Source organism: Cricetulus griseus, chromosome 5, assembly GCF_003668045.3.
Source record: "Cricetulus griseus strain 17A/GY chromosome 5, alternate assembly CriGri-PICRH-1.0, whole genome shotgun sequence".
NCBI classification, from domain to species: domain Eukaryota; kingdom Metazoa; phylum Chordata; class Mammalia; order Rodentia; family Cricetidae; genus Cricetulus; species Cricetulus griseus.
In genome coordinates, this window is record NC_048598.1 from 96821192 (window position 1) to 96836876 (window position 15685).

General features: G+C 56.5%; 2 protein-coding genes across 4 annotated transcripts; one reads left to right on the top strand and one right to left on the bottom strand.

The window, feature by feature from the left end:
* Window positions 1-6920: 6920 nt before the first annotated feature.
* Ndufa11 (NADH:ubiquinone oxidoreductase subunit A11) lies at window positions 6921-11933 on the bottom strand. The gene is made up of 4 exons (XM_027416820.2): window positions 11743-11933; window positions 8180-8272; window positions 7851-7973; window positions 6921-7080 (listed from the first exon to the last, which is right to left on the bottom strand). The coding sequence occupies exons 1-4, from the start codon at window positions 11837-11839 to the stop codon at window positions 6968-6970; spliced, it is 426 nt and encodes a 141-aa protein (XP_027272621.1). The 5' UTR covers window positions 11840-11933; the 3' UTR covers window positions 6921-6967.
* Window positions 11934-12641: 708 nt separating this feature from the next.
* On the top strand, window positions 12642-15599 carry Vmac (vimentin type intermediate filament associated coiled-coil protein). 3 transcript variants are annotated; one of them, XM_027416825.2, is made up of 2 exons: window positions 12642-12850; window positions 13787-15599. In XM_027416825.2, exons 1-2 carry the CDS (start codon window positions 12660-12662, stop codon window positions 14097-14099), a joined length of 504 nt encoding a protein of 167 aa, XP_027272626.1. In that variant the 5' UTR covers window positions 12642-12659; the 3' UTR covers window positions 14100-15599. The 3 variants fall into 3 exon arrangements, with proteins under 3 accessions (XP_027272626.1, XP_035300870.1, XP_027272627.1); XM_035444979.1 differs by lacking the exon at window positions 12642-12850 and adding an exon at window positions 12857-13398; XM_027416826.1 differs by lacking the exon at window positions 12642-12850 and adding an exon at window positions 12857-13156.
* Window positions 15600-15685: the final 86 nt, after the last annotated feature.

Consider the following 15685-nt stretch of genomic DNA (forward strand, 5'->3'; position numbering starts at 1 on the left):
ATAGACTCTTCCCCCAGACCCGTGGGGCCCCTAAGGGTCAGTGTCTGAGTGGGGCTGGGACAGACAGACTCTGGGCCTTGCGGGGCCCCAGGTGAGCTAGGCCCCCGGGGTGACACGCTGGGGACACGGCTCTGGACAGAGTCCTGGGTGGCAGGCACAGGCAGGCTGGGCCAACAAGAATGAATAAACAGCGTCTTTCCACGGCGGGCTGGGGGTAGGGGACGCTTTGAACCTCCAGCTTGGCTGGGGATGTTTGCACAAGGCTGGCAGCCAGGGGGGTGTCATCAGAACTAAAATTAGCCTGTTTCCCGCTCGGCCCCTCCCCGACGGCCAGGAGGGAGGCCGGGGCCTGGCGGGGGCCCCTAAGCAGCGCACTGTGTGGCGGGCCAGACACCAGCATAAATCAGTGTCATCCACCAAGCCACCCGGCGTAGGCGCAGCTATTGCTGGCCTGTTATTTCCATTCGGCAGACAGAGAAACTGAGGCACGGAGACCGTAATGGGCTCAGAGTCACATGGTGCACCCAGAGGCAGAGCCCGAATTTGATCCTGGGTCTACAGGCAGTGGCCTAGCCTCTGACAGCTTCCTGAAGGCTGAAGAACCAGAGTGATGTGACCTGGGCCCTGTGCCCTGCTGGGGTGACTCTTCAAAAGGGGGGCGATAGAGACCCTAGTCTCCAGCGAGATGCTGGCCAAGGAATCCAGGGCCCTCAAGGGATCCACCCCTGACCACGCCCCCAGCCCCTCATGGGGGGAGTCTAGGTGGGGCTCCACCCTGACCACGCCCCCAGCCTCTCACTGGGGGGATTCTAGGCGGGGCTCCACCCTGACCACGCCCCCAGCCTCTCACTGTGGGATTCTAGGCAGGGGCCCCACCTCAGCAGCTTTGGGTTTTTCTAGGCAAATTCCCCAGAGGTGTGATTGGGCCTCTGCTCTGCCAGGGTCCCTAATTTTCCTCCCCAGTCATCGAGTAGGTCTGCTCCAGTGTGCACAAAATTGCATCCTTAAGTTCCCAGTCAGACTGGGCCCCAGGAGTCTTCCGCAGGAGGAGGGAGAACGGCTCAGGGCCCTCTCCCTCTCCGGCTCCTCAGCCTCTGACTCCTCCCTTACTCCAGCTCAGACAGCTGCAGCTCCTGCCGGGTGTGGTGGCAAATACCTGCCATGCCGACGGGAGGCTGAGGCAGGAGGATAGCAAATTCCTGGCAGGCCTGGGCGGCTGTGACAAGAGCCTATTTCAAGGCGGAAGAGCAGGCCTTGGGGTGTTTGGTGTGAGCGCTCAGAAGCGCCTCCTAGGCGTCAGCCAGTTGACCTATGATGGACTTTCCAGATGCCTCAGAGACCAGCTGCGAGGGAGGGGACAGCAAGGCTCATCCCTTTAGTCTGTCAGTCACAGCTTCTCCACATTGCTGGTGATATATTCTTAATGGGGGTGAAAGGGGGAGGGTGGTGGTGGCCCAGTATGAGGGGCAGAAGGGGGGACAGGATGTGAGGACAGGACGGTGGGGACAGGAAGGTGGGGACAGGATGGTGAGGACAGGATGGTAAGGGGGACAGGATTGTGGGGACAGGATGGTGGGGTGGGGACAGGATGGTGAGGACAGGACGGTGGGGACAGGATAGTGAGGACAGGGTTGTGGTGACAGGACGGTGAGGACAGGACGGTGGGGACAGGATGGTAAGGGGGACAGGATTGTGGGGACAGGATGGTGAGGACAGGACAGTGAGGACAGGATGGTGGGGACAGGATTGTGAGGACAGGATGGTGGTGGGCCTTCAGCTGGTGTCTGGATAATGGGGGTCAGAAGGAAAAGAGCACAGGCCAGGAAGGGAGCCCCCAAGTACCCTCAGAGGACCCGTCTTGGACAGGAAGTGTCCATGCCCCCTCTGCACCCTTATATCCAGTTTCCTTTAACGTTGAGGGAAGAGACCAGAGATGGCCTTCAGCTGTCCCCAGAGCACCACGATGGAGACCAGGTCCTGGACCTGTAGTAGCAAAGGACAGCCGTGTTCCCAGAGTGAAGCTGCATAGGGGGCAGCTGCAGCATTTGGATCTTCACATATGCTGGGTATTTCTTGACAGACTCAGTCCAGAGAAGGACCTGAGCATCCGGCACCCAGGGCTCTCCGGAGCAGCCAGCCTTTCCCCTTCTGTCCTCAAATCTATCTCCCATGCTATTTCTCACCCTCTCTTCTTCTGTAAACCCCTCTCCATGCTTCAACACCGGTTATCCAGGGATGTCTGGGTATGAGGGTACTGGCTTTCTCTCCGTTTACTGTGTGACCTTAGGAATGTGACTCTGATCCTTGTCTTGTCTCTAAAATGGCATAAATAACTCCCATGCTTCCAAGGGGCTCAACTAACTGTTGAGCAAAGTTTGAGAGGCCATGATGGAGGACCTGGGGCCATGGGCCCCCTGCTGTGCCGCTAGGGGAAAGGCCATGGTGATTTCCCACAAAGCTAACTTGCTCTGACCACAGGTTCCTCCAGTCACGTTCTTAGTATTTACTCAAAGGAGGTAAAAACTTGTGTCCACACCAAACCCATGTGCACGGATGTTTGTTGAACCATTTACATAATCTCTGGGATTTGCAAGCAAGCAGGATTTCCTTCAGGCTGGGCATTGGTGGCACACACCCAGCATCTTAGCACCCCAGAGGTGGAGGCAGGGGGATGATTTTTAGGCCAAACAGTGAGACCAGATCTCAAGGAGCAAAGGCAAGAAGGATGACAACAATATCTGCACGTCCTTCCCTGGGTGACTGGAGCGCACTGTGATATATCCAGAAAATGGAATATTAAACAAGTCTAAACAAGGGGCCAGCAGGTGTGAAGACTAGAAGAGTCTTTACATGGACATGGCAGAGTGCAAGGAGCCGCTTTGAAAGGTCTGGGTGGATGCTAGGCTGAGGGACACACACAGTTTTAGGGTAAGGGTATTTCACACCATCCACGTGTGCTCACAGGGTCAGCCAGGCCTTGATTTCTGGCAGGTATCAACACTGGCCAACACTGTGGCAACAAACATTTCCACTAGTGCCAAGCTGGGGCCCTGGGTGGACAAAGGGACAACGACAGTGATTTATGGGAACTTTATCCTTGTGGCTCAGTTTCTCTGTAAACTGAAAACCCACTTGCTAATTAACACATTACAGGTTGTGGGCACGGGGCAGCTCCCCAGGACGTGACTTTAAAGAGGTCGGAGAAGACTAGAATAGTATACTGTCACTAAAAAGGGCAGACAGGCTGGGATGGGGATGAGGCCGGAGGGAAGAAACACAAAGACAGCGGCCAGGAGCAGAAAGGGGACCTCGGGCTGGGGCCCTCCCCCACCAGGCGGTGGTGTGTGTGTTGGGGGGCGGGGCTGCTGAGGTCCGTTCTCTGCAGCCTAAGAACCTTTGGGGTAGCTTGAGTCTGTTTTACCTATTGGGGAAAAAAAAAAAAAACCTAAAAACCCATAAAGTACATTTTAGACATAAAAAGACAAGTGATTTCAGTTTTTTGTTTCTTTAATGAGTGGGGTCTGCGGGTTTCCAGCCAGGCAGGCCCCAGGGCAGCTGGGCCCCCTCCGTGTTGGCGGAATGCTTCCCCCACCACGCCCACGACCTGGCTCACACCTTCCTTGCTCAGGTTCAGGGTCAGAGCCCATGGCCCTGAGGCTCCAGCGGACCACCCAGCACTTCCGGGAAGCCCTAAGCCTGTGTGGGCCGATGGGGGAGGGGGCTTGCTTCTGAGAGAACCTGGGAAGGAATGGGCTGTGCTGTGCCTCAGTTTCCCTGTGGACAATGACTCCTTCTGGTTGGTGGGCCGGTGCTCCCCCACCATCAGGAGCTTTACTAAGATGACATTTTATGTTTTTCCTTTGATGTTTTCTTTTTCAGAACAGGATTCTGTAGCCCAGGCTAGCCTTAAAGTCACTATGTAGCCGGGGATCCTCTGGACTCCACCTCCAGTGTTGGGATGGCAGGCATGCTACACTGCTTGCTGATGGACCCCAGGGTCTTGGAGTGCTGTGCCCTCAGCCTGAGTGGCTACCTCCTGGAACGCCTTGCCCTGTGGGGACACACCTTGGCCTGCCCAAGCCCTCCACACAGACCCACTATCCCCTCATGGACCCGGGCTCCCACATGCCCCCACTTTAAAACCACGTTTATCCATTCAGTGTGCTTTGTGCCAAGGCCAGGGACAACTCGCAGGAGTCCGTTCTCGGCTCCCAAATGTGTGGGCTTCAGGGATAGAGCCCGGGCACCAGGCTTGGTGACTAACACTGCACTCCCTCCCGTTTTTCAAAGATCTTTGTCTTCACTCTCATATGTGGTGTGCACTCAGGTGCCCTCAGGTTCCCCGCAGCTGCCTGGCTGTGAGCGGCCTGATGTGGGTGCCATCAATCATGTGCCCAGCCTCACGTGTCCCCGGCATTATTCTTACCCTGTGTGTCTTATTTGTTCATTTCTCTCTCAATCAATGCTGGATACGACGGGACCATGGGGTCAAGCCCACACCAGAGGTGAGCAGCTCAACCCTGGATGGCTCTCCTGGCCTGCCCTACCCCGGCCACCATCTAACCTGAACCTTTCACTCAGTCATTCTGTGTAATTATGTGAGCCTTGCTGGGTGCTGGGGCAGAACCGGGGGTGGGGTGGGGTTGTGTAGCAGCCAGGACGAAGCCGGCTCCACATGCCCATGAGAGAAGCCTATGGGGATGAGGACTGCTTCAGCTGAGAACTAGAGGACATGCAGCTGTAGACGCCAACTAGGAAGAACCACTGCGGAAGGCTCACTGTAAGGACTCAGGCATTATGCTGGCCTGCCCGTCACCTGGCAGAATGCACTCAGGCAGTGCCCTGGTCAGCCCAGGGTTCCATGATTGCCTAGTCTGCGCAGGTGCAAAGGACTCTTTAAGACAGACCCCTGCTCACTGTTATCCTGTGGTAGACAGGACTTTTCCTGCCTCTCTTCTCACCTGTTCTCTCTCTACATTTTTTTCTCCCCTCCTCCCTTCCCTTTCTAATAAAACTTCTCACTTAAGCTCTGTCTGCTTGGCATGTTTGTGCCCCGCCTCAGTCACCCTCATCTGCCATGGAATCCACAAGGTCCCCACATGCTTTATCTGTGCGGTGAGGCCCCAGGACAGTGAGGGCTCACCATGTGCAAAGGACCCGGGGCAGGATGGAGCTGGCATGTTGGAGCATGAATGAGGCCTGTGTGGCAGGAGCAGAGCCGGCACTGCATGCTACAAGGACTTGGTCCTTGGTCCTAAGACAGAGGGCTGTGAGTAGAGTGGGAGTCCCCAAGCCACACTTCAACTCTAGTGTCCTGATGACACTTTTGTGGTTTACCACCAGAGATCCCATTGGGCAACACGGCCACAGTTGCCCCTGTTCCCATGTGTGCTGGGTATATCTAGGAAAGGGTATGTCCCAGCGTACCCACACCTGCTCTGGCCTGAGGATGACCTTTTCTGCCAGGCCTTCAAGGAGTCTGTCTTGATGGTCCCCACTACTCCATTCGGGAGGCTGGGGGACATTCCGGATGGGGCCTCCATATGGGGGTGACATCAGCCCTTTACTGGCTAGTAAAACTTTATAGCCAATGGGGCCTGGATTTGGGGCTCCCTGGAGCCTGGTGAGCAGCCACCTCATCCTGCCCCTTTCTGGGGGTCTGGACTGCAGGCGGGGCCTGGCAGGCCTCTCTAGCCCTGGCAGCTAGCCCAGAAAGGGCTGGGTGGGCTTCATGCAGAGCCAGCAGCACCCTGGAAGGCAAGAGGGGGAGAAGGTGTTGACTTTCAAAGCCCCTCGTCAGGCCCACAGAAGACCCAATAGTGAGCAGTGGGCAGGGCAGCACCATGCCAGGTCTTGGCAGAACCCCCCCGTCCCTGGCACTCAGGCAGGATGGGAGGGAAATGGTGGTCACAGTGGCCAGAAGTTACAACACTGCATTCCCAAGTGGCCACCCCAGGCCATTCAGACTTCTGTGGGGACACTGCCAGAACCAGGAAGCTGGGAGGGACCTGCTATGACAGAGGGAAGTCATTCTTCCCGTTTGCTGGGGCAGAGCCGAGGCTCCATGCCTGTGCTGAGACACAGCCAGGAGCCCAGAACTCAAAGCCAAAGAGCATCTGAACTCCAGCATTCTGGGGCCTGAGCTCCTTGTCCTTTGTACCTCTTAGGGTAACCCCATCCTTTCTCAGTGAGCCCCAAGTCCAGCTCAAACAGCCCTGGAGGTGATCCTGAGATGGTGGCAGGGGACACATGTCAGTCTGGACCTCCAGGAGGGCAGGAGATAAAGCTCCCCAGCAGCGAGTCCCCAGGCCTAGCAGCTCCTTAGGCAGGACACAGTTTGATTTATGTCCGCTGTGGCTGCTGGAGCCCACTGCTTCCTCCATGGTTGCCAGGAAGCTCAGCCAGTGTTGGGCCGGGCGTCGCCAGCATTCCAGGGCCACCTAAATCAAGGCGCTGTCAAGGCACTAGGCAGGGATCCTGCAAGGCAGCCTGTGTCACCTGGCCAGGCTGACTGGCTCCATCCTGGGTCCAGGGCTTGCAGCGGCCTGCAGGATAGGCCAGCCTAACCAGGGCTCTCTGCTCCATTGCCCAGGAACTTGGAGTAACTGGTGTGTGGGCCTGGCCTGTTTTCCAGAAGCTGTTAGCTTTTGGGGCAGGCCTGGGAGGGGATGCCGGCAACCTGAGTGTAGAGGTGGCCAGGTTTCCACTCTCTGGTGGCTGACCATGGGAATGTGAATTGTGTTGAGCCAGCTCTCAACCCTGGCTCCCTCTGGCCCCAGGGGACCGGTGGGCAGGCACGTGTGGTCTTCTGGTCTTCTCCTTGGCTGCCTCCGTGTGTCCAGTACAGATCTGACCTGTGTCATCTCATCTGCTTACACACACACACACACACACCTGGAGACCAGCAGGTGGCAGAAAGCAAGTCTCCACAGGGACACACAGTGTTTATTTGCTGTGGGGGTTCTGCTCACACCCTGGGGGTGGCAAAGAGGTCCCAGCCTTCCAGCTTGCCAATCTTGAACAGCGTGGCCGCAGTGCCCATGTACACGCAGCCCACGGCTGCAGTACCATAGCTGTGAGCTGTGGGGAAGGACAGCATCAGGCACGGTGTGCTCTAGGTGTGACCAGGGAGCCTCCCAAGGGGATGGGGTCTGACAGAACTAGGCCTCTTCGGGGACCAAGAGCCTATCAGTGGAGCTTTGGAAATGGGGAAACTAAGGCCAGGCTATCCTGTACCAACTAACCCCCATTCCAGAGAGATCATGTGGGGAGGGTGGATATGGTCAGCCCTGGCTCCTGGCAGTGGGACACCTCCCTGCTATAGCCTTTTCCCACGACTGAACTGAGGGCCAGTATGGCTTTCCCCTGGCCAGAACCCCAGGACCCCACCAAATATGAGGAGGTAGCCTGGGGCTGAGCCTGTCCCAGTCAAAATTGGACTGTGGGTGAAACCTCAAAAGGTCCCAACTGGGAGGGGACAGTGTTTACATCCAAATGGTAGAGGGATAGGCAGGGTTACTCTCTGCAGGACCCAGGCCATCTCCCACCCTGGAGACAGTCACTGACTATCTGTGACTTGCAAGACAGCCAGAGGTCACCACTCAGACATCCATGGGGGGGGGGGGCATTTAGATGGAAGGCACAGCCTGTGCAAAGGCCCTGGGGCAGGACGGAACCTGGCACGATGCTGCAGTGATCAGTGCAGGGCCTGTGGGCTGCAGCACTTGTGACTGTCATAGTGCTGCCTGGTGCTGAAATGGCAGCAACTGCCTCTATCAAGACTGAGACAAAGAGGGAGTAGGCGGAAGCAATCAGGTGTCATGTACTGCCCTAGGGGGGTGGTTACTCACTGCGTGCTCCCAGGGTCAGGCCTGCTGCGCAGCCTCCGATGAAGTAGTTCAGGGGGTCATCTGGCTTCTCTCGGACTTGGGCACTGACACAGGTGGCAAGGCCAAACATAGCTCCAATGGCAGCTGTAAGGTGAAGTGGGGGTCGAAGGTGGGAAACCGAGGCAGCATTGAGCTGCCACCTGGCTGTCTGTGTAGACAAAGCTAGGTGCCACTACTCTGCCTTCTAAGCCCCGAGCCACCCCAGGGCCAGTCTCCTGGGGCCCCACTCAGTAGCTGTCTATCACCTATGAAGAATGGTCCCTGTCCCTGTTGCTGGGATGCTAGCTCACCTGCAGTGAACGTGTACCGGCCAGCCCTGGCCATTGCTTCCACGTGGGAATCTGCCGGGTTGAGTACGACGCTGTAAGCTGAGCCTATGGCGCCTGTTGGGGAAGAGAGGGTGGAGACTGCTGGGAAGCTCTTCCGGATACAGCAGGACTCGAACCTGGGCCTACTGCTGCCAGGCCAGAGCCTAGGGCCACGTCTTGCCTTTTCCTGCCCTGGCAGGTTGGTGGTTCACCAGACGTGACCTAGGGCCTTGTGCCATCAACCATGCAGCTGCCATAGCACCTCCTCCGCTCCCATGCAAGGCCATATTTTCCAAGGGGCTGGGACCTGGGCCTAATCTGGTTTGGCAGCAACTGGGCTCAAGAGATGCCAGACCTTCCACGTGCCGGTGGCTCGGCCCAGACGTGTCCCCACACCTGGCTGGCTCCATTCCTCCCACAACCACCCTGCTGCCACGCTGGTCAGCTTTTCCACTCCTCCACCCCTTGCCCCGCACTTCACACCATGGTTTATGTAACGCAGCTAAGGCTGGGGTGGGTGCTGAGCCAGGAGCCCAGGACTGGCTGGATGGCAGGGCAGCTGATGACATAGGTTTCCTACTACAGGGAGAGCGAGGACAAGGGCGATGTCACTGCAGGCTGTACAGATTCTGCCCTGTTCCTCCCTTTCAAGGAAGGTGAAGCAGCCCCAGAGAGGCAGAGCCTCTCTGCAGACTGCAGAGGCAGTCTGGCGTAGCAGGCTACAGTAGCCTCTAGCCTCATGGGATGTGTCACGCGTGCCCTTCCTGGTGAACTATGAGCTGAGCACTGAGCGCTTACAGATCTCAAGTCTCAGTCCCAACACAGACTGAGGACCCCAGATGGGCCTCAAAGATGCAGATTGGGTGCTGGGCTGAAGGGCAGGCTTGGACACAGGGACCTGGGTGACTTCACCAACCACACCTTATATGAGCCAGGGGTCACAGGACCCATTCCCAGACTGACCACCCCCACCCCTTCTCTAGTTGCCTCCCTTGTGGAGACTCTCCCACAGCCCCGCACTGGCACAGCCAGGCCTCAGTACCACCTGCAGCATGGGATTCTCCAGGAGCAGTTGCGCCCACCAACCACCCATTCCTAACGGGTGCTATGTTGGCAAGGCAGGAACTCATTCATTCATGAGTTCCTCCACGTTGTTAGACCTCGTTGGTTTAGGGAAAAAGGGCCAGCTAAAGAAACACCCCCTGAACAGAGCCAAAGAAACACACTTTGGATTAGTGGTTAAGAGCACTGGAAGCTCTTCCAACGGTCCTGAGTTCAATTCCCAGCACCCACATGATGGCTCACATCCATCTATAATGGGCTCTGATGCCCTCTTCTGGTGTGTAGGCACACATGCAAACAGAGCACTCATAGAAAAAAGAAGAAAAAAAAGAAAGAAAGAAGGAAGGAAGAAGGAAGAAGGAGGAAGAGGAAGAGGAAGAGGAGGAAGAGGAGGAAGAGGAGGAAGAGGAGGAAGAGGAGGAAGAAGAGGAAGAAGAAGAAGAAGAAGAAGAAGAAGAAGAAGAAGAAGAAGAAGAAGAAGAAGAAGAAGAAAAACAAACTTTGGCCCTGCAACCAGAGCCAAAGAAACTCTGTCCCTCCAATCAGAGCCAGTGAAAGAAATATGCCTGGCCCTCAAGTTAGAGCTAAAAGCCTAAAAAGGACCAGTGGGAGAAACATACTTTGGTCCTAAAACCAGAGACAAATCAGGCCCTGACCCTGAGCAGAAAACCAACCAATCCCTGAGTATGAGATCTAGCCAATCTGAGCTCAAGGGACTGAAATCTGACAATCCCCACCCTAGAAATCTTCTCTCTGGAAAAACTCCACCCCTATAAACCCTGTGCCTGTTCCATTTGTTACTGTCTTCTTCCACTCTAGCAGAGGCAGCTACTCTTCATGATTCTTCCCTCCCAATAAATCTCTTAAATGAAGTTTGGATGAGACCTTCCTTCGCCAGAATGGAGAAAGGAGAGCCTAATTCGCTGAGGAAACAGAATGCTGAACTGTAACAACTTTGCTGGGGAAGCCCTCTCCTGCCAGAGCAGAGCTGTTACACTGGGGAAGCCTTTCCTTGGATTTGGGCTGTAAGCTTCTACATGTGTGGCTCCTGAGTGCCAGAACACCTTTCGATCTGAGCCCCAATGCTTATAGTTTGGAAGGTAGGTTAACTGCTCTCCTGGAATGCCCTCTTAGGGGAGTCAGACAGAAAACAAGCATCCCCCAGGCGGATGAGAAGCCTGGGGACAAAGGACGTGGCATACAGAGAAGTCTGCTCAAGAAGCTACAATTCCCCACCTCCTCCCTCAGCGGCTCCCCAACATGGTGCTTCTGGCAAGGGCCTGATTCCACTCAGCATCTACCTGAGACAGACTCCACCCTTACTCCAGAGCACACACACTCATCTTCTGGCTCCAACACCAATGTTCTGTCAGCTTTAAAATCCCCCAAATCTATGGCCGGGCAGTGGTGGTGCACACCTTTAATCCCAGCACTTGGGAGGCAGAGGCAGGAGTTCTCTAGGAGGCAGAGGCAGGTGGAGCTCTGGGAGTTCAAGACCAACCTGGTTGATCTACAGAATGAGTTCCAGGTCAGTCTGGACAATGTAGAGAGCTCCCCCTCCCCGTCTCAAACTAAACAAAATAAAAACAAAAATCCCCCAAATCATCTGCCCTTACAGCACTTGCCTGTTGGGAGCAAAGCCTTAGGGTAGAGTAATGAAAGAGAGGCCTGTGGACACACGGTGAATGCATGAATGAGGCCTTGAGGTGCACAGTGAGTGAATGACTGAATGCATGAATGAAGCCTTGAGGTGCAGTCAATGAATGAATAAATGAGGCCTTGAGGTGCACAGTGAGTGAGTGAATGAATAAATGAATGAATCAGGCCTTGAGGGTGCAAACTGAGAGTCCCAAATGCCCAAGGTGACCCCAAGGCACCCCAGAAAGATGTCCGACATTGCTAACAGGTGTGTCCCACCAGGGACCTTCCAGAATTAGGTGCTCATGGCGGTGCCCATTTTAATCTCAGAGCTCAGGAGGCAGAGGCAAGAGGATGTCTTTTGAGGCTCAGGCCAGGCAGGGCTATGTAGGGAGCTCATGCCTCAGAATAACAGTAAACAAATAAATACGGCCCGTGGGGGTGCACGACTTCGATATCAGAGCTCGGGAGATGGATCTCTGAGTTCGAGGCCAGCTTGGGGTACACGGCGGGACCCTGCCTGAAAAACCTCAAAACAGACACAAACAGCAACAGTAACACTGTCATCCGGCACTGGGGAGGCTGCGAAGGAGGATCAGGACTCTCGCTCGTCCACACCGCGAGTCTGCGGTCAGTGTGACCCGATCACCCCATGATCCGAAAGAGACCTGCACACTTCCTCCGGGTTCTGTATCCCGACAGTGACCTGTGACCCCGGGCTCGCAGACCCGCCTAAGCCCCTCAAAATTCCAGGCTCGGGCACCTGAGGCCCGGCCCGCCGCCCGCCCGCCGCCCGCCCGCGCGGTTCCCCGACCTCCGCCCTCGGGCCTCGGGCCCGCGCTCACCGATGAGGCCGCCGAGGGCAGTGGTGATGTAGGTCTTGCGGTGACACTGGGTGCCGTCGGGGACCTCATCGTAGGCGTGGAGAAGCCTCTGGGCCATGGCAGTGGCTGGCGAGCTCGCTCCGGAGCCCCACGAAGCAGTGAACTCAAGGGCAGCCGGCAAAGGCCAACTCTCGCGAGGTTTCAGCTCGCATCTTTATTGAGCGCCGGGGACAGGGACACGGCTTGTACGCATGCGCGCGGAGCGGGCTGGGCGTCGATGGAAGCCTACCATCCAAAGGATTGACAGATTGACCAATTGCAGTCCCGCGATCGAAGCGTAAGGCGGGTCGGTGCAAGAAGCCTGACGGAGGGTAGGCCAATCGCAGTACAGCATTACAGCGCGAGGCGGGACTCCGCTTACGTAGCCCGCGCGATGGCTAATCAGGGATCCAGAATGCGTGCGGGGTGTGGCTGCCCGCGCAATCTGCATCAGAACCGCGTGCGACTATTTGGGGGCGTGGCAAGTCGGGGGAGGCGGTGACTATCGGCAAAAGGGCCAATCGTAGGGCGAAGCTCGTAATTGACGGATATCGAGGCCCATTCTGCGTTGGTCCAAGTCCGGCCTGGGCTCGGAGGCGTAGACAAACGGAATCGCATCCTGACTCAGTGGTACTCAGTGAAGCTAAGGGCGTGGCCACACTTAGGCCGGCTCCTCTCAGAAACGTGGCCAATAGCCAGCGTCCCAGAGGAAGGCACGTGACTTCTTAGGGGCGTGGCCACATGACGCTAGCTCCTGGGTGGGGCGGGGCCTCTTGGGAGAGTTTAAATGAATGTGGTCGCCGATTGAGAGGGCGTCAGTGGGTGGGCTTGTGGGCGGGGCCTTTCCCGCGCGCTGGGCGGGGCGGGGCGGGGCGGGGCCTGCGCGGCGGCCCGGGATCATGTCTGCGCCGCCTGCTCTCCAGATCCGGGAGGCGAACGCGCACCTGGCGGCCGTGCACCGTCGCGTGGCGGAGCTGGAGACCCGGCTGCTGGCGGCAGAGCGCACGGTGCGCGCGCAGGCCGAGCGCCTGGCCCTCCACGACCAGCAGCTGCGCAGCGCTCTGGAGGAGCTGGGCCGCACCAAGGACCGGTGAGGCCCCGGGGGAGGCCCGGCGGACTTCCCGGAGGAGGCGGGCGGCAAGGGCTGGGCTGGGAACCCGGAGCAAAACTCTACAGAGCTCTCTGCGTGCCCGGCATCGCAGCACTGAGGAGGCTGAGGCCGGAGGTCAGGAGTTCGGGGCCAGCATCGATTACACGGGGAGTTAAGAGAGTGTCCCAAACTGTTCAAACGGGGCCAGCTGTCCCGGAAGCCCCAGCCCCGTGGGTTTCGCGAGTTTTGTGCCGCCTGAGGATCGGAGGAGCTGTGAAGAGAAGAGCATGTCCCAGGGCCTGCTGGGTAGGAGCCACATCGGTAGACAGAGGCACAGAGCACCCGGACACCGTGGTGTCAGAACCCACATAGGGCTGTGGCAACCATTTTGGGCAACAAGGAAGACCTGCTAAGGAGACACAAAACTGGCATTGTTTTGTTTTGTTTTGTTTTTGAGAGAAGGCTGGCCGTGAAGACACTGTGTAGCCGAGGATAACCTTCAACTCCAGATCCTCCTGCCTCCACCTCTGGAGTGCTGGGCTGACCGGGTTAGGGATAGATCACTGGCTCCAGGCATGCTGTGGGGTTGGGGTACTTTGTCAACATGGAGATGGCTCCGTGGGTAAAGGCACTCATTTGCCACTAAGAATGGGAGGCAGAGGCAAGCGGATCTCTGAGTTCCAGGACAGCTGGGGCTACACAGAGAAATCCTGTCTCAAAAAACAAGACAAAAAGAAAGAGGAAGAATTTTATACCATGGGATAGAAGGAGGGAACCAACTCTTGCAAACCTACACGCGGGCGTGTGAGCACACATACAATTGTGAAAATAGAGGCAGGGAAGGAGGGGCCATAGGGAGCCTCAGAGGGTTCCAGAGCAGGCAGGCGCGGCCCCTCCACCCCCAGTGGTAACCACCTCCTTTGGATCCCTCACCAGGGAGATTTCCACCCTCCAGAAGCAGCTCCTGAGCTCTGAGACCATCGTCCGCAACCTGCAGGCCCAAGTGGACCAGAAGGACCAGATGATCCAGCAGCTGCAGCCCCAGGCTGACCTGCTACGGGACATCACTCGATGGCGACCACCCCTGGCTGCCCTGCTGGCTGCCCTGGAGGAGGCTGAGCGACTGGGCCCCTTGCCGGCCAGTGACCAGGGACAGCTACTTCCTGATGGGCCGGGTCCACCCCTGGGCAACAGCATAGAGGAGGGCCAGGGCCATCTGCAGCCTGGCGTGTTTGGGACCACGGTGTGAGCTGCCCTGGTGGATCAGATCTCAGAGTCTGTGGCCAAGGTCCAGAGCCCTGGATGTCACCAGAGCCCCGAAGGGGACCTGGGACATTACTGTGATCCTAAACATCCAAAAGGCCAAGATCTCATTTTAAGAAGTTTCCCCCCAGTGCTTGGGGTATCTGCTACATTTAGTTAATTTTAAATAATTTCAAAAATAAACAAAGGCTGAGGCAGTGGCTCAGTGGTGGAGCCCCCACCTAGCATGCACAGGCGTGGTGGCAGACTGGCAAATGCACACCCACCATCCCAGCACCAGTGAAATAATGGCAGTCTGACCCCTTATCTCAGTTTGACTCTGAAGCAGTGCTGTTTCCTGTTGGAGACAGGGTCCCACATAGCCCAGGCTGGCCTCTCACTTGCTGTCTAGGAAGGGTGACCTTGAGCTCTGCTGGGATGACAGGCACCCACCACCAGGCCCTATCTTCTTTGGGTTTTCTGTTTTTATTTTTGATGTGGATGGGGTCTCCCTCCATAGTCCAGGCTTCCCTGGAACCCAGTCTCCCAATTGCTTCAAATATAGGTGTGAGCCACCGTGCCCTGCTGATGGGAGTCCCCTTTTTACTCTTACGCCTCCTGAGCTGCCACCCCTCATCTGGGTCAGAGTGTCTTTATTTCACCTTCTGTTGCTTCTGTGTAAGAAGACAAATCATTAATCCCAGATCCATTTCCCTTACCTCCATCTTTCCCTCAGGAGAGAGCAGGCAGGTTGAGACACCACCATGAAAGCCTCAGCCTTTGCCTCAGGGCCTCTATTGTCTGTTGCCTGTGCCTCAGTGCTTTCCCCAAAACACTCAGGTTTCTCTCAAATGTCTCCTTCTATCCTGACCAGCCTCCCTGTAGTAACTCCTACAACCAGGCTGCTGCCTTCCACTGTGATTGTTTTGTTTTTTTGATGCATAATTTTGTGTAGCTCAGACTGGCCTCAAACTTTTTATGTATCCTGGGCAGGGTTTGGACTTCTGATCTTTCTGCCTCCTATCCACTTAAGTGCCTGCCACAGATGGCTAAACCCCCGCACAGCCAGGAGCCTCCCCAACATCTGATGAGCCCTTGCCCTGTTCTGGGTACAAAACATTGGTGTTTTTGTAGCAAGTGTCCTTTTTGATACCCTAAGAGAATCTATTTTTTAACTCCTAGTTTCAATGCTGTCCCCAGCCTATGAGGGTGTGTTGTCTTTGTTAGAGGGCTGAGAGGAATGGCTCCCCCACACCCCTGCACCAGCAGTTGGTCTGTTGAGTTTCATGGTCCCCATGCTCAGGGAATTGTCCTTGAGCAGCCACCAAGCAGGAAGGTAGGAGCTGCTCCAACCAGAAGGGCCCCCAGCTGACCAGTCCCTGGAATGTGCTGACTTCCTGCCTGGGACCCTCAGCAGAGGAGACAGAGGGGAGAAGGGAGTTGTTTATACAGGGGAAGCAGGCTAGGGCCTGCCCTGTCTGCACCAGAATAAACCAGTTATTTCTCAGCCTGGGCTATCGTTCTTCCTGTTGTGGGGACTGGGTAGGATGCTTCCTTGGATGGCTTTACAGCTGAGGGGGCTGGAGTCAGGCT